The following is a 23,711-nucleotide window of genomic DNA, read 5'->3' on the forward strand; positions in this document are numbered from 1 at the left end:
CAGGGCCGTGCCTCCCACTCCAGCCAACGCTCACCCGCCCGCCCCACGTTAAACCCCTTTGGGAGCACAGCTACAGCAATAGCTGCATGCTGGCCCCTTGCTCTGGGACGAGTTTCACCCTGGAGAAGCCCACTATCTGCATGAAAGTGGTAACATTAAACCAAAAAAAATCTATATACACAGATAAGGAAAATCTTGCAGAACAAAAACCTTAGAGCAGTTCATCAGTAACTAAAGTCATTCAGTTTATCCTCAGGATTTTTAAGGAAGTGCTGTAAACTACTCCAGACTGAACTTACATATACGATGTATATCACATCTACCACTTGGGAATCAGTCACACTGTTTGCTGGCCTTGTATGAAGGCCTTCAGAACCAACCCGAGGCAAAGCTCTGGGGTGAAAACACCTGTCTTTAAATCACTATCAAGTCACTTCATAAAATAATTTCAAGAATTACTTAATATTTTTAACACTTCAGCCTAATAACAAATGACAAACAGCACTGATTCACATACACTGTACTTAATGACTTCGATTTCATTAACAGACTGCTTTCAATCATTAGGAATCCCAAGCCACATGTCAAACTAAAAAGCCACATTCTCAGATGATACAACTTAGCATGGCAATCGAGTCAAAGTATGCATGCCAATTTATACCATAGCAAAGCCAACCCCAAAACTGCATCCCATTAACAATGATTCCCGTAGGGATTCTGGCCGCTGTGGTTACAAATAGCTGACAAAGCTGAAGTGTATTATTGCGCTATTTGTAAGAATGAGTCAGACACCAGCACAGGGGAATTACTCCCAGCCTATAGATAACTCAGTCAAAAAAGCAGCTTCCATAAAGAACTAGAAACTGTTTGTCTTCTGCCCATCCTGTCCCAGAGGATACTTAGAATCAGCTTCAATGATATTCTCAAAATAATCATGAGACACATATTATCTTACCTTACTTTATTTTGTCTTTTCCTTACCATCTCTCCCGATTTAGTACTCAACTATACCAGTCTTTACACAGATCCTTCTCTGATTTTGAAGATATTAATTTAAATCTATTTCTGACTTGAAGCTTGCTTTTTTCCCCCCTCCTGTTTTCTCTCTGCTACTGAAAAATAAATTGGGGGACAAGGGGAAAACACAACAAACACTGAAATAAAACAAGTCCCTGAGGATGAAAAAAAAATCCCACCAAATAACTAATTGACAAATCTTTCTCAGCTAACAATCCAATGAATCTTCAGTAAATTTTATTAAGTACAATTATAAAGACACTTTCAACCTGCTGCTCTTCTAAAATTTGCTAATTTAAGTTGAAGTAGCTTCCTTCTACATTAAATGTTTATGGCTCCTATTAAATCTAAGGTTATCCACATCCCAAGTTTGTTATTTTCAAGTGCAGGTCACTGCCACACCATTTAAATCTTGAGAGCACTTTAATCAGGTTATGTCATCATGGCCTGGCCTTACAGGTGAAAAAAACCTGAAGAGTATAATGAATTAAGACCATCTTTCAGCTGATTAACTCATCAGTTCCACGCCCCCCCCGCCCCCGCAGCGTGCTATGCTCTAGCAATCAGAAAGCAACCCTGACATGTAACAGACAAATGAACATCAGCTCCAGAAAGGGATAAACCATACTCTCAGTGGGTATAAAACAGTATTCTGTTCTATCCGAGTTAACAGGATGCTACCAATTCAACATTAGTTTTTCATTCACTGATAAAACTTGATAAACTTAATTCCAAATTTACATTGCTGTGAAATTCAGTATCTTATTTCTATGACAATACGTATCATTTAATAGGATCTTGCTGTGAAATGATTAAAGGTGAATACCAGAGACTCTTGTGTTAGTAGTACAAGGGAAGTTCTTAACCTAGGAGTACTTAATGATTTTCCAAACCAGACTGTAAACTTTAAGGAGACAGATCAATTTTAAAGAAGGAAAAATAAGAAGAACCATACCTCTGTTGCACTTGTTATTCCTGTACAACCTAGAATCTCAAAGAAGAAAGTTTACTGAATTACCACAAGCCTGAAGTCAAATATTCACAATAGATTACAACAAAGGTAGTTCATCAGCAACAGATAACATACATCAACCTTAAAATTGCCCAGAAGTATTGTCTAAAGATAGTTACTGTTACAAACTTCTCGTTAACTGTGCAAAAAAATCTTTTAATGAAACAAAAAAAGTTATTAGCTTCAGACATTGATATCCAACTCCAGGAATGGAAAAAATTCTTTCCTCTTCAAAGCTAATGTATTTTATACATCAGACTACATTGCAGTAGTACAAGGAGAAAGGGTTAATCCTGGGACAAAACACGGGTGGCACACAAAGGACATTATTTTCTCAGAGGACATAATATTTTTTTGATTGCAACAACAATCTACATTCCAGCAGCCTGTGCATCTATGAACATGGCCAACGGTACCTCATCTACAGAAGAATGGGTCTGTAATCCAGTTTCTGCCTCCTTTTTTGCCAATGTCATTTGCTTCAGTAAGAAGCTTTCAGCACACAGGATCAGCCCCAAAATAAGAACTGAGGGGTTTGGGCATAGTACAGCTGTAAACAGAGATTACAAATTCCTGAGAAGGCTCATTTTGGCTCAAACTAGTGTGAGCAGTGGGTACCCAGTGCCAAATGCAAATTTTGCAGTATTCTAATGGAAATCGAAGAAACAATATCCATGGCTTCAGGGGAAGAGGCACACTGAATACCTTCACAGAATAAGCACACATGTCTTTGTTGTGAAAAAGTACTCCTAAAGAGCCCTGCCAACACCTCTCCCCGCACATTTCATGCTGTGAGTGGGGAGGTGCCCACTGCAGTAACACCAGAGAACAACTGCTGCAGAACCGTAAGGTTTTTTTGATTTTGTTAAAGAAAAACTTCATGTGCTATGAAGGAAGGGTGCCACCTCCTCCCGAGAGCCAGCTCACAGCAAGGCCCGTATGCCGTAAGGGCCACGGAGAAACCCCAGCTTCCCTGTGCTCTTCAGCAACACAAACCAGCTCCATCCTTACACTGAGACAGCCCCACCAGGATGGAAATGTTTCTCAAGGACACGCTATAATGAAACAATCGACAGTGACTGCAGCATCTGCTTGGCGTAACCACTGTCATAAATTTCAATCTCATTTTAATTTTTATATGTCAAAAGCTATTAGGTCTTAAGATATTTGAACCTTAATTATTATGGAAGCAGTTAGCTTCTATGGCCAGAAGGTTTTGCTTGAGCAATTGTGATGAGCACAGTATTTTCTACAGCATAAAAAATAAATATCCTAACACATCTGTAGCTATCTAGGACCTTACAGTTGCCACTGTGCTTCATACTGGTACCTTGGCTTTGTGTCAGACTGCAAAAGATAGAACTTCTTGGTATAGACTATATGGCATTATATATTTGTTAATTATCTCCTAAGGAATTCTGGAAATTTAGAATTTCAAAATTGAAATACTTTCTGCTATAGAGAGATTAAATGGTTTTTAAAAATGTAAATATTCTTTCAGAAAAAACTATTTTGGTGTGCTATCTCCTGCAAAGTCAGCTATAATTAGACAACAACTCCAAGTACCCTGAAAAGTGGGATTTCTACAACTGGCAAAAAAACCAACCAACAAACCACATTTGGGTCTCAAGATACAAGAGTATTCAACAGATTTTTATGCATCAAAGGAATTCCATTAATATATTTTTTCAATGTAATACTAAATACAAGTGTGCATTTTAATTCTCGGCATCTTTTTTAGTTTTCCCCTAGCATATTTTTTTCTGCAGTACAGTGTGCCCACACAGCCTTCTTCTGCGCTTTGGTGAGCTGATCTGACCTCTGCAAACAGGGCTGATGGCCAAGAAGGACAGCTGAACAGCAGGGGACAACAGAGCTGTTTTAGGTGGTGTTTTGGGATCTTTCTGGGTGAGAAATACTACAGAAGTACAAATGATACATAGTAAAGAGCTACTGAGCATTCCCCACCACGCAGTGCCTGGACTCCTTGGTACCTTACAAGTTTCCCAGTTGGCTTTTACATGCAAGGGTGAAATTCAGGAACAGCAAGTGCTCATTCTCAAACAAGTCCCAGGCAGCATTTTCGGTACATATATATTAGCATTTTACACAGTGTTCTTTGAATGTCAATCACTATCTCTTCCATAACTAATTGAAATATAAACTGTTTAGTGCCTTGTTTTACATTAAGAGGTTTGATTTAGATTACTTCTGCTGATAAATACCATTTGCTAACAAAATTAAAGGCTGATGACTTCCAATTCAGGCTTTTGTTGAATCAAAGGCAACTAATAACATCAGAGCTCTGAAGCCAAAGGAAGTGCTTGATTCCAGCCAAAGGGATTTCTGTTTATGTTAAAAACTCTTTTTCCCAGGCTCCGTATCATGCATCATCATCCATTTTCCTCACTGGGACTCATTGCATCCACTAACTACAGGGACAGAACTACAGCAGTAAGAAGAAAAACAAGGTAGACAGTGGTTGTGCAAGCAATACAATATATGCATTAAGGGGAGGACTAAAGCACAATGTGCTAATGGATTCTCTGACATTTTATTTCCTTGCATTTTTCAAGGGTTTATTGTTGTTTAGGGGATATTTTCCGCAGCCTACTGCCAAAGAAAATGGACTTGAACACACATGCATCTGAGTAAAGTCTGGCTTACCTGGTCCATAAGGTTCCTGCTCCTATTTCTTCATGCAAGACAAAGCAGTGCTGGGTACAAGGTCCCTCCACACACAAAGCCAGGGACCCTGGGCCTCACTCCCAGGAACAGCTGAGATGACTCCGAGCACACTAGTTGTCAAGACTTGGGAGGGACCTCTGCAGGCATCATCTGCATGGTCAACAACAACTGGAAGCCTTCCTACCCAGCCCAGAGTAGGGGACACAATCCTGTAGTCCTCCTGGGAGTGCACACACACATGCGACCATTTTCATTGCACATCTTGCTCACTCCCTGAATTTCCTCACAATACACTCAGCCTTCAGCTCCCTCCCTCTTGAAGCAAATCCAAGGGGAAGCACAGAGAGAAGGCACTGCTCCCAGGGTAGTTCAGGCCCCGTGCTGACCACCAACATACAGGGTAGCTCCCAGAAAACCTCCTGTCCTCCCTGTCATCCGCGCTCTCCTCCCAGGGTGGTGGTCTTATTCTTTTTATGGAGCTCTTTAAAATAGTTTGAGATACACATTCTTAATGAAAATACAAAAGTAAACAGAAATAGGCAAAACCGTTTTTCTTTAATTAATACGCATATATTCAAAGCAAAGTTACTGTACCATATGTAGAGAACAGCCATATACTTTCTTCTATAAAGGTAGTTAAAGCAGAAACATGAAGCTGACTGAAATACATGACCATTTTTAGATGGTCTCTAAGAACTTCCTGAATAACAAGATGCCCTTTACTTGAACCATGGCTTGAAAAATGTCACCGGTGTGAATGCTAAGGAAAAAAACCACCACCAACATATCCGACAGGACATAACTTCCACTGCTCTCAAAATACATTAGTCTTACAATGCCACTTCACCAGTAAGAAAATAAAATTATGCCAAAATACCTCCAACACAGCAAAACTGAACACTGTAAAAGATCACATTTAAAGCAGGCTCAGTTTAAGATTAATGCAATTGCTTTAGCCAATTTATATTCACCATCTAAGACTCTTGGACTTCAGGAAATCTTTACGTATTACATACTTTAGGTATTACAACACTTTAACAACATTCTCCACTTGCATCTACCCTTCATATTTCTATTATCTCCTCTGCTCTCATTTAAAGTATAAATCTTCACTGACGTAAATGGGTTTTCCATGCATAAAATAAAATATTATTTTATGTGTAATAAAAAAAATTATATGCAAGAGAAACCCTCTCTGAAGCTGAAGGCTGAGAGCAGCCAGTGCCAAACACTATGCAGCGTGTGCAGCTGCTGTCCCGCATGGCTACATCCCACCACACTCATGATGGAGCCCACAGCAAAGCTCTCATGAACTTTATAGGTGCAGGGCAGGACCTTACCATACAGTCATGTTTTGAAAAAGAAACGAGCACACTGCAACTCTCCATTTTCAACCTTAGAACAAGACTCGGCCAAATCTGGTAAACCACTCTGGGATACAGTCATGTGGTAAGGCTTCCGCAAGCAGTTTACTCTTCCCTAAGTTCAGTATTAAGCTTTTTTTTCCCCCCGTTTCTGTAACAGTACATGAAGAAAACATAAACAAAATACTTCATCTTCATATAGCATACTTGTTCTAGGCATTAGTTTATTTGATGCACTTCACTTTTGGAAAACACATCATTAAAGCCTCTGTATCTCTCACCAATGAGCACTATATCTAAAAACACTGAAGCTATTAAGATTTACCCCATGCAAGAGTTCACATGCATCCTTTTGGTTCATTTGAGGAGGGGAGAAAGAGCAGAAAAACAAGCTCTCAATTCACAGCACAGAATATGTAATGCTTAAGGACAACAACAGAAGGCCTTTAATGAAGCAAGAGGAAAATAAGCTCTGTGCTTCACACGCACATTAAACATGGTGGAAAACAGTAGGCTGGGGAGTGATGGTACAGTTTAGCTTGTCTCACTTGTTTAATTTGTTTCTTTATTAAAGTTAATGGCCATCTGAATATTGCAGGCTTACAAAATGGTAATGAAGACCAGGCAGCTAGCTGGACTTGTGTTTACAGCTGGATAAATCTGCACTCAAAACAATCATTCCTGACCATCCTATAGCTGCAAATGAGAACATTTTTCTTAAACTTCATAAGGATAAGTGAGGTGGTTTTAAGAATATGTGTAGCTTCCAATCAGCTATGGTTTCAGTAGCCAAAACAGCAATAAATGTTCAAGAGGAATTGGGTTTTCAAATTATCAATGGAAATCTTAAGTAAAACACTAGATTGTTAACCACCCATTTCTGTCAGCTGGATTTCCCCATCTCAGAAAGTCTTAGGGCACATTTTCAGCCCTTTTGAGCCAACAGGACAGTATAAACAGGAAAGAGCACTTTGGTCTCTGGGTATTGAAATGAGAGACAATGTTCTCTTTGCATTAATTTTGTCCTGAGTCAGTATCAAGACACACAAAACCAACCCACACCCAGTAACAGTGTGGCAGAGGGGAGCCATTCACCTACTCTTCAGCAGAGGCATAAGGCTGCGGTTGCCACCACCAAAACCACACTGCGTGGGCTGCTGGTCTGCATGAAGCAGGGAGGATGGTTCATCAATTTGAGCATTTTCTGAATGTTGAGGGGCCACCAGACCCAAGAGATGGGGAGCATGCTGTCTCCTGAAAGCTAAAGCAATAATGCATTTGGCCACCAGCATGGCTGAGCTGATTGTGACAGGACACAAGGGGAAGAGGTTGCACAGGACAGAAATGTTGGGCAAAACAGCTTGGGAAAGTCTTATCTAGAGGAAAAAAATAAACAAGAAACAACAGTCTAAGTTTTCAAAGTGCAATAAGCAATAAAAGCAGCAACACGGCATTAATAAATTTGCTGTAGAGGCATGCAGAGTAGAGTAGAAATGGGGTATTTTGCAAGCATGTAGTAAGAGACACTCCTGATGCAAGGCCTTTGTAATCAAAATTAACAAGGCAGAAAACCAAAAATAGGCAGTAATATCTAAGCAGACATTATTCCTAAGTGACTCTCTTACACAAGGAATTAGAATCAGGACCCGCAGAGCAATTTTAAGACAACATCTTGTTTATTTAATAAGTATCCAAATGAGAAACATTTTATTTCTATAGATTATAATCAGATCACGATCAATATTACTCACTATTCATCTTATACACTTATTATGAGCTTTCCCGTTGCGAACTAACTTCCAGTCTCTGCTACACCAGTGTAAATCCTGTTGCTCAAAGCATGTTGAGACAGTTTCACATGCACAAAGATGCATTAGTAGGGCCCACAGTTGATGGCATGCATTTTCTTTAATGGTGAAAGTTACTTTTGAGAAAAGAAAAAAAAATGGGAGAGAAACAGAAAGACAAAAGGGAAGATGAAAACTCTTGGCAGCAGCCACCAAGGCCATGAGAAGAGCAGCAACAAGGGCAACAGGCTGTCCCCTGGGCTTTGGTGAAAGGGCCCAGAGCTTCGACTGGAGGGCAGCCTGCAGGGGTGCAGAGGCATCTCCTTGACATTGCACAGGTTAACCCCTCAGGCACTGCCCAGCTGTCCCAGGAAACATCTCAAATCCACTTAATACGTTGACATGACTGGAACAACATCAAATGTGTCCCAGAGTTGCAGCAGCCAAGCTCGGTGCCTAACTGCTGACAGTACACTGTGCCGGGGAACCCAACTGTGGCCATGGCCCCTTTCCTTCTATACAGGCCCCGAATAAACCCCACTGTAATCGCCACCCTGCAGCAAGCTTAGTACAGGGACCTTTTCCTTTTTGCCTTGTGAGTGAAGCAATTAAGCTACTCTGAAAGACCAGCTCCATTTATTTATATTACTCCTTGGCTATTTTTTAAATCTCTATCATATGTGCGCAACTTGATTTTAAAACGCCAGTACCGCTCAAACGCCATTTATACAAATTGCTAAACAAGACTTTCATTAATCTTCAACTATGATACACACATAGAAATTTCAACATCATGTCTTCCACAAAGCCTGAATTAATAATCTCACCAACTCAATCCAATAAAACAGGCAAGCAACGAGTATCATGCCTGCAAATGCCAGACCATTAATATTTTCCCATTTAATAAAAGCATACTCTTAAGAATGCAATTATTTGCACTGTTTATGCTTCTCTCATCTCAGCCTCTCAGGCTGCTGGGAAAAGCTTGTCCACTGGTGGGAACTGGAGGAATAAGATTGCCTGACCCAGGTGGATAACAATGAGCTACTGATTATTCAGCATTGACTTCACTTTGAAGAGCCTTCCAACAGAAAGAAAAAAAAAATTAAACCTACGACACCACTTCAAAAATCACAGGCAGCATTTTTAACCTCTGTCATTTTGCATTACTGCAGCAGTGCCTGGAAAAGCTACAGCAGAAGAGAGAGTCGTTTAGGCAGTTCCCTTCATGCCACCACCGTAGCTCAAAGGGACAGAAATCAAGAAACATTAAAATCAGTGTAAGCCGATTAGGACATTAAGGAAGAATAAAACATACAGAACTTAAAATCTGTTAAAAGGCACAGAGAAAGCACACATTTCTGAGTAGAGGGCAACATTATCTGGAGATACTCCAGATTTTCAGTTTCCATCTGGTGGTACTTAAGTGTTGTGATAAGAGAAGAGGAAGTTTCCAGCTGAAACACAAGACTGCACAATATTTGACAGGAAAGACCTACAAGCAGAACAGCCACAATCTAATCAAAATCCTTAGGATCTGAACAGGGATGGACACATTTTTATATGTGCGCATCGAAATCACACTAGTCCTTCTACACAGAAACATGCTCTATTTAAATAAAAGCAAATTAGGAACCTGTGATTGAAAGTGTGGTCCAGCTAGTCAGAGCAAACAACTTATTCTCACTCTTTTTTGTCCTTCCCCAGCAATGGGTGGTTTAGCTTAAGCTGAGACTTGCCATTTACAAGTAAACAATAAACCAGTTGGGTTTTTTCACTCTTCAGAGCAGCTACTGACCTTAACGCTCGGTGCTCCAGCATTCACAAACACCATGTCCATCACAGGGAAGAGGCAGGATGCATGTGGGTGCTCTGCTACAGCTCCCAAAGAGATAACAACCCTCTGGGCACTGCATCCCACTGCCCTGCCCCAGCTCTCCCAGCTGGAGAAGGACAAGAATCTGTGGTTCCTCTGGGGCCAGAGACCTGCCTCTCACCTAACATACACCATGGCACAAATGAAAGTAAACAACCCCCAGGGAAAAACAGAGACTTGAATGCGTTATTGTACCCAGAAATCCTGCTCTGTTTTAGGCCGTCTGCTGAGTGGGGCTGCGACAGTCCAACCCCAGGTTGCAGGGCTGTTGCTCCCCACTTGCAAACAGGACTGCTGCGGAAAGGAGGGGAAAGGGGGGCAAGAAGGTGCCCTTTGGTAACTACAGACTCCGAGTCAACCCCGTCTCACTGAGCAAGCAGCACTACAAACTCCAAAATGTATGCGCATAAAGCTCTGTGCTGCAAATCAATGCAAATATTATCTACTCCTGTTTGGTGAAATCATGCCCACGAATCTCCAAGGGTGGGACCAGCGACAGCACCGCCAGCCCAAGCAGGCAGGTGCAGACATGCAGGAACAGGAGGAACCAGTCTTAAGCCTTCTGCTGTAAATAGAAAATACATTTTAGGAAACTTGATGGCAACAAAGTTGCATCAGATAGGGAAGTGGACAGGGAGGAAGAGCTCTCTGAATCTGTTCTATTATTTAACTTCCCAGATTTTGCAAGTGTTCCCCCTAGATTACTTCAAGCATGACATTTCTCTGCTATTCTTAAAACCATCCCATTCAATTACAGAATGATTGGATCTCAGCAGAAAAGTTTTGTTTCTTCAGGATTCAGCAGCTAACACCAAATGAAAAAGAAAAGAAGCCTGCCTTGCCATGAAAGGACAAGGAAAAGAGCAATCGCGTAAGAAAACTAACGCCCAGACCTCTGAACAGCAAAGCAATTGCATGTGTCAAGTCCCTATAACAAGATGGTGCCAGCCGAGGCGTATGTTTAAGCTATGCAATAAAATTAGATGTCTGGAGCCTCTGTCAGAAGAATGATGCTATCCCATTAATGGGATTACATAGATAAATTGGAGGGATTTCAGTCAAGAGAAATAAAATTATTAAGGATCAAAAGAGTGTGACTCACGAAAGAAAGTAAAAAACTGGATGCTGTGCTCTCGCCTGAAAAGCCTGTGTCTCAGAACCAGAGGCTTGGTGGTACCAGCAACACCACAGCATCTCCCCCATTACACCTGGAATAACAGTAACAGATCAGACCCCACAGAGCAAAAACTTGTACTATAAAATACTGGCTTGGTTACAGCAACACTATAATTGTATGACTCGGCAAGAAACTAATAATCAGAGGGGAAAGAGAAGAGGAAGGCTAATTACCTATAAACAGCTGGAGGATACAAGCCTCACAAGAGAAGAATACGTTTAGTCAGAAAAAAAGGGGAAAAGAAAGAGATTGTGACTAGAAAGACTGTGTAAAATCAGAGCCTTTCAGCTAATGACTGGAGAGGATTACTTAGCTATAGGAACACAACACATATGTGCAATCGTCTTCCCAAGGCAGGTACTGGAATCACAAATGCTGAATTGTCTGACGTAGGACTGGCCACCACCCCAAAAATACTACCGTAAGACTCCAGCACTGGCAGGAGGTGAACTAGCTACAGGGGGAGGGGGAGGAGAAATGGTGCAAGCAGGAAAAGGAGAGCGTTGTGGCAGCAAATGTTCCCTAGTCACCACTACTGTGTTATGTTGCAGGAAAAATAAACAAATAAATAAAAAGAGATCTCTATATACAGAATGATATTCTCTTCACTGAGGGGTTCAACATCTCCCTGCAATCAATCTTTTCCAGCTGAAGGACTGTAGGTTAAATAAAAACGTTCATTTAAATTCTACACACATTCACAGCGATAAACTGATTTCAGAAAGCATTATTATGTGTGAACTCTCTCTCCCTAGGGGTGAAAGCCAGATACTTTGTGAACCATTTTTATGATAGCTAATATTCTCTAAAAATTCATTAGATGTCAACATAAAGGACAGAAGACATCACAGTGGAAGAGCAGATGCTATGAGCTACCGTATAAAGCATATTAGGGTCACTTGCCCTGCATTCCTCTGCATCAGCACAGGGCAGCAGTGCTTCAATATCCAGCAACAGTCTTGTTTCTTGGCTATTGTGACAGGCAAAAAGTCAAACAAAAATGACACTTCCCAAGAAGAAACTATGCTGAGGAAGTGCCAGCCCTAAAGGTGCCCCAGCAAGACCCTTCACAGCATGCCCACAGCCCATGCCAGCCACAGAGTATGCCAAGAGAAGCAGGGGAATACATCAGGAAGCAATTTCTTCTAGCCCCATCTTACATCAGATCCTCCAATAAGGAGAGTGTGCGGCACGCGTGAGTGTATACACACTGGCAGGGAAGAGCGTTAGTACACTTAATTGCACTTTGGACCTTATCCAGTACATGTAGCATCAGGCAACGGCTCTTCCAGAGCTGACACTTCACAGAGCAGGGAAGGCTGAAGGCCAGTTCTCTCCATTTTCACCAGCACCCTCGAGGGTGGGTGGATACATCCTACAACTGACAGCTGAGCTGGGTGAAGGGGACTTGGCTGGCAAGCCCTGACAGGCAGCACAGGCCAAACCAGTACCCAGCTGTCCTGGTTTTAGCTGGGATAGAGTTAATTTTCCTCTCAGTAGTTGGCACAATACTGTGTTTTGGATTTAGTATGAGAATAATGTTGATAAAACAAGAAGTTGGGAGGGGACACAGCCAGGACAGCTGACCCAAACGAGCCAAAGGGATATCCCACACCATAGAGCATCATGCACAGTACATAAACTAGGAGGAGTTGGCCGGGGCCACCGATGGCTGCTCAGGGAGTGGCTGGGCATCAGTCAATGGCAGATGAGTGATTGTATTGTGCATCACTTGGAGTTTTTGGTGGTTTTATTCCACTCTCTCTCTCCCTGCCCTTTTCATTACAATTGTTATTATCACTACTATTTTTACTATTATATTTTGTTTAAGTTGTAAAATTGTTCTTAAGCCAGAAGTTTTACCTTTTTCCCAATTCTCCTCCCCATCCCACTGGAGGAATGCGCGATGGCTGTGCAGTACTCAGTTGCCGGCTGGGGTTAAACCGTGATACCAGCTCAATCTGCAAGGCTGCCCATGGCTCTGCAAGGCTAGGCAAGCTCTATGACCAATGAAAACGGCTCCAACAGAAAATGCAAACACAGCAGATTTGTTTGCTATTTTTATATGGTTTCTTACCACAGAAGAACACACTCAAAGCTCTTAAGCCATTAAAGTTTAAAGAAGAAGAGCTTTTTCAGAAGCTGTGCTTTGATGTGACTGGGCAAATTCATCTTGTTGCTTAACCAAATCAAGATCTAAGTCTCCTCCTCAACCCTTTCTTCCTCTCTTTAAAACAAACAAACAAACAAGCAAGCCCTACCAAACTAACCTCAAGTTTTAAGCTGCAACCCTGTTTCAGTAGGTTTATACCTTGGTTAGTATGATTGCTAAATGCAAATAAACCGCATTGGGTCCTTCATCTCCCATCGCAGCACTAGCACTTAAAGAAACAATGGCAGTGTTTATGAGCAACGTTCATTGAAGGCTGTTAGAAATCCTCCACCATTTGCACTGTGCCACACCGCCCAAACCTTTTTTTTTCCTGATGCCCAAATTTCCAGTCAGAAACGCTCACTGACTTTTTTGATTGAAAACTTTGTAGTAATAGTAGTAGTTAATGGGGCTTCCAGAATAACAACGACCATGTTGGTTACTTTGGGCTCTTCAGAGCCCTCACACATACATACAACACCTCCACAGGGGACTCATTCCTTAAGTTTATGCTCCTGAGTACCTTGCATCCAGTGTGAGTCCGGGTCTTCATGAGGGGAGTTGTGGTACACAGCTCAATGGCTTCTGGTTCGTGGAAGATCACTGTCGGGAGAGGCTCTTTCCGAAGAGTAAGGACATTCAACTTAGTCTTTAACATGGTCTGAAAATGCTAAACAGAGAAAGGAAAGCAATTATCTCCAGTTCCACTGCAGAAAAATGAGAGTTAATAGCTGGAGGTGTCTGCATGTTTCCCTTGCTGTTCAATGCCTTGGAAGCTTCCGTAGGGAGCGTTAACAGGTTTTATAACTTAAGACAGTGAACATTCATTATTACTATTAACAATGCGGAGACTGTTTTTAATTAAAAAAGATATACACACACAAAATGAGAGGATTCATTAGAATCCATCTATGCCCCAGAAAAGGTCTAAACTCTACCTCTGATCACTCCCAAGAATATTATAAAATTGTTCATAGACCTAGTTCCTCCTCTAATGACCATGTGGAGGGAAGAACAGGGGCTTAAAGACCATTCAAAGAACTATGCATTCATCCATTCTTGTTTTCTTTCCTCAGTACTTAAATCTCATCCCACTGACCTTTGCAGATGTCACCGTTCCCACTGAGCTGAATGTCTCATCAGTTTGCCTTTAGCATGTGAATTTTAAATTCTCTTCCTTTGTAAGCAACAGTTCCTCTAGTCTCCAATGTAAATGCCACTACTGGTACTAATAAATAGATGTCATTCAAAACCTGTCACTTTCAACAGACGAGAAATAACTACCCAGGCTTGGGTGAGGAACTACCCAAGTGGACAGTAATGTCACTGAATAAGAAGTTTCTCAGCAATTGCTCAGAGTGAACTAAGCCAATCCTTGAAAGATTCCCAAATCGATTTTGTGGAATCAGGGGAGTCACAGAAATTTTTCAACATATAGAAGTTTCTTTGAACTGAACATTTTCACTTGCTACTACGTATCTAAGGGGAAAATATGCAGACATGAAGCAAATCAACGTAGTATTCCCAGCCAGCAACATACTGCAGCACTGTCTAAAGAAATACGCATTTATTAAAGCTTCATAACTTGACTCTTATAAATCAGCAGTTATTAGACGTACGTGCAATGACTCCAGATGACTTTCATCAAAACCAAACCTTTTTTGATGTGAGATTCTTGACTTATTTTGCAGTCACCCCTTTCCTCAGCCTCCCCTTCACCTCTGCAAGGCAGACAAACCTTATGGGGTCGGGCTTCAAAAAGAGAGATGCTAAGTGATACCCCAGAACCATACAAGAAGTATCTATCAGAGCTAAAAAATCAACTCAGGCCCTTGCTTTTCAGTTCCGTGCTTTAGGTGACCAGAGTGCCTATTAAACAGATTATTTATACACAGGGGATGAATCAATTATTTAGATACTACTCTGTTTTCATGTGGATTTTTGTGGATTTGAGAATTCCATTGAAAATGAATGAGAATTTCTTGGAAATAAATCTCCGACTTAATTCATAAATACCTTATGATCAGCTAACTGAAAGTCTATTAATACACTTCTAAAACAGTTTAATCCTTAGCTCATCAGTGTTTAGGTCTAGTAATTGTTATGATACTGGATCTACAAGCACCTTAAACACGTGCATAAGCATGTTCAAGGCATAAACACTAACAGTCTGTGAAAATCTTACATGTTTTCCCACCTCACGCATGAAGTTACAGCCTGTTACAGCAATACTTCAGGGCCTCCGTGCTGTTTCTGCAAGCATTCGAGTTTCCAACCCAGTGAGGAAATCTACTCATATTATTTTTCATCTGGTTCATATTACGCGTTATCCCATTCACTCTCCTGAACACAGCTCCAGCAAAAGAGTACTCCATTTAAGATCATTATACATTACAGAATATTCTTTGACACATGTTTCTGAAGATAACAGAACTCTTTGCCAGCCAGGATTACTAAACTTACTGAGAAAACCTATTCCATTTTACCTTTCAGTTGTGGTTAACAGCCTTTTGTTTGAAGCTTCCTAGACTTCTCTGGCAAAGTTGTTTGCTAAGGCTAAACAACAGATAGCCAGCTGTGGTGAGTTTAAAGGAAGCTCAAAGTCTGAGTCTGAAGGAGCTCCACTGATTACCAACACAGTGCTGGGCTTGCTGGTCCCATTAACTAATCGCTGTCTACTACAACTGTAGTTCTCTCTATTAGCTTGACTGGCTTTTATATGTAGGCTATAGGTCTGCTAACTTACTGCAAAGGTTGTATTTCTGGAGGAGAATATATGCAGAAGGGAGAGGGTGCTGGAGACCGGCCATGTGTGGGTTTCAGTGCTTCCCCACCTGTGGCCAGCCCCTTTCGAAACATGGGAAAATGCTGTCACCAAGGTCATCTGCTGCCTTGTGCGTGCATGGGATGGGAGAGGAAGGCAGAGGTGAAAAACTTACCTAAATGCATTTCTAACCTAAAGTTGTACTATTCTGCTGGTGGCCCAATTTTGGATCAAACCAGAGATAATGGCTGCAAAGTATCCGATCCTAGCATTTAACTTCTTGCACCGTGTATGCTGGAAGAACTCCTTTTCAATAGATGATCTACTTACAGAGGTTCTCAAATAAAGACCAGTGTTTCCATTAGATACTCAATAGATGAAAAAGCTCCATTTAGCCCCTCTGGGTACTGAGTTTGGACCTCTGAAATGATTCTTCTCCTCTGCTAGCATCTCTTATCAACTTCAGTGGGACTACTGACAGAGAGCACAATTTGACCAAAATGAGGAAAACTATGACAATGATCTACTTTTTTTTCATGTTGTAACAACCACATATACAGTCTTCAACATGGGAAAGACTACTCTCTGCCTTACAAAAGCAATTCAATACTTGTACGAGCAGCAAGTTGGAGTGGTTGGGTGCCAAAAACACTACAGCACAATTGGCAGCCAACAGATAATTAGTTGCCAGAGAAGCGCAAGACGGATTGGGGGTGGACACAGAAATAGCCTGTTGCTTTGGCCTGCACGGCTAGTGCAGATAATACTGCGCTCCCTGCACGCAGGTCATATGATGGCTGCCGTAAGAAAATCAAGTCTCTGCCAGGAGACATCATGCAGTGAGCCCCCAAATAAGCAAGTTACTTAAACACATGCCTAACTTTCACTATGTGAGCAGTCCCAGTAAAGCACATGTGGGTAGTCAATGGGATTATTCATGTGCTTTAAGCCAAGAGCAGGATAAAGTGTTTCACTGAATCCATTTCTTAGTTTCCACTCCAAACTGGCATCTCCTGCGGAAACTATTGGCAAATGCTGACCTATAACAGTAGCCAATGTATTTTTTGAGAAGAGGCATTAGCACTCCACTGCTGTGAACGCAGAATATTTCTTTAAAGTGCCTTAAATTCACTAAGTTCTTGAAAAGCATGACTTCAGCAATTCAGTGAATAAAGGTTCAGGGACCATTATACCGTTCACATTCCATGTGCCAAAACCACTAGGTTCATTTGGTAGTTCTTACACTGAAAATCACCAAAGAAGATATTCTTAACTGATATGACTATAACAACAGCTCAAAACTGCACACCATTCATCTTTTATCCATTTAGACGGTGCTACTGTAATAGAGTTTACATTTGAAAGATATGCAAAGAGCAATATAACAGTAAGAAATAGGCAGCAAGTTTTAAGATTTCTTGAGCAAACAAAAATACCTTAATTGCCAAAGAAAGCCTCAGAGCTGTAATTAGCATTGCATTTTCCTATTTGCTAAACATGAAATTACCCAGAGTAAAATTTACTAAGTAAAGCCCCTAATAACATCGGAAAATCATCTTCAAACAAAACCATTGTTTTGCTTATTCAAGGATTCAAGTTCCATCATTTTCTTTTGCTTAGTTGACCAGTCTTAATGGCACCCTTTCCCCCTGCATAAGAAAACTGAAGGGGGTGTAACTGATAGCCAAAACCTGTAGCAGGCCAAGACAGTCACCTACAGAGGTACAATATGTACTTGCCTCCTTGGTGACCTTCAAAGTGGTCCCTATTTCAGTGAAAACCCTGTCAACACTAACCCTCTTAGCTACAGGTTAACTGAACATAAGAATCAAGAACTTCTAATTGTTTTCAGCATATATCTTATCAGCTCAACAGTTATATATAAGCTCTAGATGAACTATTTCACAACATTCAATTTGCAAATTTTAGATGCTACATATTTAGTCCAAGAACAATTTCCATTGGCATTAAAACTAAAAATTAACAGCATTTGGGTTTTGGTTTAGTTTGTCAGCAAAAATCCAGCCACTTCTACAACTCAGACCAAATGTCTTGGAGAAAACAACTCCATACAGTTAAATGTGCTTTGGAGGAGAAAGTATCCACTGATAATTTGTAGTAATAAAGCTTAACACTTCTGCATTGCTCTTCACCTTCAGGTCTTAACTGAACAGTCATTGCTGTTCACAATATTGAGTACGCCACCAAGTCTGGGCCTAGTGGATCTTTCCATTTTCGTCATGGAAACAAAACAAAGTCTCAAATTTAATAAATCTATGAAAGGGTTACATAACAGGATGCAAATATAAAAACAAATGTCAAGAAAGAGGGGACTGTAACTCATTGTAATCTATAAACCAGCAACAGGGGATGAGTAAAATGAACATAGTTTACAGGCTAATCGGGTTGTGACATGGTGAACATCAGCAAGTCTTCAGCACCTTAGCCCTCAGCCCCCGTTATCTCTCAACATCAGCATTACAACCAATCCATAACTGCATAAACTGGCTTCTCGTTTCCAGATAACCTGTATTTGGTCAAATTTTGCCAAAGATACACATTGAGGGCCAACCCCAAAATGACAGGATGCTAACTTGTGAAAAAGTGTTGTTCTGAAAGTTCCAAGCTCTGAAAAAGGGGTTTGCCAGAATAACAAGTAATCCTCTGGGCAATTCATCCTTCCACAGCACCTACAAAGGAATTTCCAGATTAAACCCACATTAGAGCATCGGCTAAAGATCAGTCCCTGGAAAATTAAAAAAATAACCTCTATAATTTACTGCTTCAGTGAAAGTACTTCTGCTACCTTTGAAATCCATTTAGTTCTGGAATGAAACCAAAACTTTTCAACAGCATCCCACAGCAAAAGACAGCAGCCTAGGATGGGAAAGACACAACCAAGTGCAATGAACTGCAAAAGAAGTCTAGAAAGTCCAGATGTCCATTTTCACCTAGTCCCAGTGGAATTTGACTACCAACATAACCAGTCTGTAGATGCAAGAATCCACTCCCTTACTCATGGGCAGAGGAGACAACACCACAGTAGTGCTTTAGCAATATGGTTACACCACCAGTGACATGAGCGTGGCTCTGACCCGAGGACCACCCCACCCCAAGCCTCTAGCTTTTCGGCAAGAAAAGAATTCTGATACATATGAAAACTGATCCATTTCAAGGCTCTCTTTTGTTTAAAGCAAATGCTATCCAGTATAGATAAGTGTCACATCTGAGCCATTTCTTGTTAAACAAATATTGCTAATACAGTTTAAGTATCTTCCCCTCCCCATATTAAACTTAACTGTGCTGTATTTATTTATCCTTTACTAGCAGTTCATATAAACATTGTACTGAACACTACAATAAAACCCTCTACAGAGAGGATGGAAGCACTTATCAAAGTCAGAAATCATCCCATCAGCAGCCTGCTCTGTAACACAAAACCGACTGGCAAGCAGAAAGCCAAGATCACGTCACAACTCTTTATACTCAAGCAGATCCGGCCTAAGTAATCTTTTTGAAACCAATCCAGCTCCCAAAATCTGGTTATTAAAAGCGTACCTCATCTAGCTATATTTTGCCAGCCTATCAAACCAAATCCATTCAATCCCTTTCAGGTAAATTGTGGTATTTAAGTGAAAATCCAGATAATTATGTCTGAATTTAGACCTCTCAAATGCAAAGAAAGGACAACAGGCACAAGGGTAAGATAGACTTGCCTGCAGGCAACTGTATGACACATCCTGGAAGTCAAGGAGGTTGGGCAGGCTCATGCCACAATTTGGCGTGACTCAGTGTGCTGAGGGCATGGCACCTCCAAGGATGCTGGGGCAAAGCATCTGGGAAATGCTATGCCACAAAAAAAAAAAACAAAAACAAAAAAAACCCCACACAACCAAAAAAAACAACCACACTAAACCAAAACAAACAAAACCCAAACCACCAAACCAAAAAGCTTTTGCCACCCATCCATGTGCCCAATGCCACCCTGCATGGTGGCACACTAGAAAATGAACCAGCGCCTGACACCATTTCCCCTCCTCACATCCCTCTGCTTCTACCACTCTCCCCCAGATAGCACAGAAGAGAGACAGGGGCAGCAGGGAGCGTTTTGGCACAGGAAAGAGTAATCTGTGTTTGCCAGGGTAAGCTCAAATCTGTCTGACTGGGCACTGAGCAGAAGATGGCATCAAAGCAAGGTGTGAGCCTGGGGAAGGAAAGTGCCAGGAGGGGCAGTACCAGGCGTGCTGCAAGCAATGCTGCTTGCTGGCGGGCACAGTTCAGTAACGGCAGGAGAAGCCCAGGAGGGGCTAACAAGGGAGTAAAGGATAATGCTCTGACAGAAAAACGTAGAATATACATAAAAAAACAGATGAAGGGAAGGAAGACACAGGACTGCAGATAGAAAAGCATGACAAGGACAGAGGGAACCTTTTCAAGACAGCAAGCCCAGCCGCAGTGTATGGTACAGAGGAAACCAAAATCAGTTGAGTGTCAAAAAGCCTTTCAGCAAAGATGCTCCTGGATCTTTGCATGCAAGCACTGAGAGTTATTCCATCTCTAATCTAATACCAGTTCTTGGGGAATATTCATCTTCCTGTGGTGATCAGACATATCTCTTAAAAACACACAACTATCAAGATTTCATAAATAAAACTTGTACTCCCTATCAATAGCCCTGATCACACAGCTGCCTGTGTGACGATGCTCACAGTGCCTTGTTTTCTTACAAGTTTAAATAATTTCTGTTTCCTCACAATTTAATTCATGTGAAACGTTTTGTTCTCAGACCCTGTGTACTTTGAGTTTGCTCTGGCTGGATGCCTCCATTCTGTTGCCAAGCTTATGTGATTCTGATCAGCAGGATCGCTGCCCAAACAAAACACAATCCCAGATACAAACACCCTCCAAACTGCAGGGAACTTCAGAGCCAGATGAGAATTTCATGAGTGATTCTCTAGCATCTCTCTACACTCAGCCAAACTAAACCCCCAACCTAAGCAAATCTGAATATACAGGATATTCAGAGACTAAGTTCCCAGTTTAGCCATAATTGCTCAAAACCTGAAGTCCCACTATAGAGATCCACATCAGAGTAGGATGAAGTCAGTATTTCAGGACACTCATATCCACAAAAATAAAACAAGACCTCCCTAAAACATCAGCAGAGGAGGTAAGTCACAGCACTACCATAAAAAGTTCTTTTATCAGTCTCTACATTACAGTACCTAAATTCCCGGTCCATTATTTCAGTGGAAATTAAGCATGTGGATGGATGGTGAACATCTAAATAAGTCTGTTTGGGTTTGGGCTTTTACAGTTTATTATCCATTGATGACAGTTAAACGTATTTTGAAATGAGTTGTAGTTTCCAATGCTTGATGTTCGTGGCATATATTCTATATCAGAAAATTTTTATATCAGTACATCTACATATCAGTAGAACTAAAGCATAATGACTTCTACCAATGTATCAACTGAGATGCTCTCATAAATGACTATTTCCCAAACTTTCGGTCATGGTTAACTCTCAAATTTTAATAAATTTTTCACGACTGAATTAGCTCTCATGCCACCCAAACCCAATTAACAGATAGCTGTATTGTGTATGTTATTAAATGAAATCATTATAAATAACATTTACGCTTGCAGGAACAACTTTGCCTTTTTCTTCCATCCCATCCTTGATGATGTTGGTCTTCAAACCACATCCAGAAGTCCAGCAAAGAAAGCCAGTCTGGGAAGCACAGCTCCGTTACACAGCACTGAAGGAAAATAAAGTCATCCCCATTATCTGTTGTTCACTGTCTCATCACCAGAGCAGCAGTACCTCCCCAAAAGCACTGCGTCTGTGTGCAAGTCTGCAATTTTAGACAAGACTACAATTTCAAAAATACTAGTATGCCAGAATTTCTCCGTGCAAGCAGAGCTGTTTAGCAGCCCCAGCATTTTTCAGGAAAAATAGCAGTCAAAATACAAGCCCAAGACAAGGCAAATGATTTAGGGAAAAAAAAAAAAAAGAAAGAGTGGAAATAAATTAAGAAATACGAGCTGACAACAAGAAGAAGAACAAAATAGGAAAATAGGACACGCAGCAGCATAGATATGTCAAGTTCGTTCACTTTGATTTTGAGCTGACCCCTTAGCTGCTTTCCAACATATTTTTCCCCTAACATGAGTTTCCAGTAGATGTATTATTTGGTGTAGTTGGTCCAATATTAAAACAATGGAATCCTGCAGCATGAAGGCGGTTGTTGCTTTTTCAATTCGCTCTTGGAGGCTTTCCAATAATTTCTGTGTCAGAGGATGCTTTAAAAAGTTCTTTCTCCTCACTCTGTGCCTGGCGGAGCAAGCCCATCTCATACAGTACCTGCCAGACAGCCACTGCATCCCCCAATACAGCCCCTTCAAAATGAGCATTTCATTCTCTCACTCTTCTCCTTCTTTTTTTGCAATAAATCACTAACTTGTTAAGCAGTTATGTAGTTCAGTGACCTCTATATTGCCTTTCTAAGACTTATTCTCAGAGACAGGGATATGAACTGGATGACACAGGTGCCTGCTAGAAACAGGGAATTTGCCCTGATTATTTGCGAGAGGTAACATTGTGCCTAATGCTATGCAGAGATACAGGGTACAAATTCTTGCCAAAAAAGCTCATGTACTGCTTAAATATAAACCAAATGAGCTTTTGGTCTAATTAATTCTTATATTTACAGCTCTAAGATAATAAGAATCCATTCTTTCCTCTAAAGACATCCACTGTATCGCTAACTCCTCTGATGCTGATTTACAACACTGCCTTTTCCAGGTCTGAAACACCCCCAGGATTTAAGACTGGCGCTCCTGAGAGTCTCTGAGAGGGGGGTCCCTCCTACTTCCCATGGACACAAGCCATCTCCAAATGCACAGACCAGCTTCTCCAGCCCTTCTGGAAAGCCTCCATCAGAGTGCATCCCACGCCCCCCCCCCCCCAAAAAAAAAAAAAAAAACCAACCTTGCAGAGGGCAAAGAAAGAAGCCTGGTGGCTTTAGCCTTCCCTCTCCACACATCCTCAGGAGTACCATCACTACATGCTCCAGAGCATTCCCAGGGGAACCAGGTCCGGCCAGCACTGCTGTCCCATCACATGCACTTTCCCAAGGAGACTTCCCCAGCCCTAACTACACTCACAGGCATTTCATCTCCTGCAACATTGCTGCTTTCGCGCCTCCACCAGCAAATTATGAATCATGGGGGAACTCTGCCAGGATTTATGGCTATACAAACGTTTGAGCAGGTGATACAGAAAATAGACAAAATTTGAGTCCCACTGCAGAACAAATGCATAACCCCTACCCCCAGGGAGACTTCACAAAGTAGGTCTTCACACTTCTTAAAGCCATGAATAACAGCAGCACACCAGAGAGCCCACATCAGGAATAAGTGAGTGTACAGAAAGTAATCAAAAATACCCTTCTACAAAGTGTCTCATTAATTCAGCAAAGCTTTAGAGTTGGATAATTGACAGGATTTGCACCAAGAAACCTTTACAAAAGAAAATCAAACCAACTCATTTACATTCCTGTTTCTCCTTCAACTACCTTACTGGTTAAGCCAAGCCAAAACAGCCAGATGCAAAACAACTCTGCTTTTCCCAGTGCAGAATGAGTCAAGTAAAGCCGCTGCGGATGGGGCACCCCTGTGCTGGGGCTCCCCTCCGGCACCCACAGGACAGCCCTCTCACGTCCACATCCTCTAGACAAAAAGGTTAAATCTGCATAGTGTTTACAAAGTTTTTCAGAAGTAATTAATCTTTTCTGATGTTTCCATGTTTCTGATTTTCAAAGGACAAGTCCTTAGCGCTTGACAAGAAAGGAAATTAAGCTTCCAAGTTC

General features: G+C 41.3%; 1 protein-coding gene across 3 annotated transcripts in view; it reads right to left on the reverse strand.

Moving 5' to 3' along the window:
* The window catches only part of PID1 (phosphotyrosine interaction domain containing 1), a 91,189-nt gene that overhangs the window by 41,986 nt on the left and 25,492 nt on the right, over positions 1-23,711 (reverse strand). For all 3 annotated transcript variants that reach the window (XM_055724003.1, XM_055724000.1, XM_055724001.1), the window contains exon 2: positions 13,597-13,743. In XM_055724003.1, coding sequence (XP_055579978.1) covers positions 13,597-13,743 — 147 coding nt within the window. The remainder of the gene's footprint in view (positions 1-13,596; positions 13,744-23,711) is intronic.

Source organism: Falco cherrug, chromosome 11, assembly GCF_023634085.1.
Source record: "Falco cherrug isolate bFalChe1 chromosome 11, bFalChe1.pri, whole genome shotgun sequence".
Classification (NCBI taxonomy): Eukaryota; Metazoa; Chordata; class Aves; order Falconiformes; family Falconidae; genus Falco; species Falco cherrug.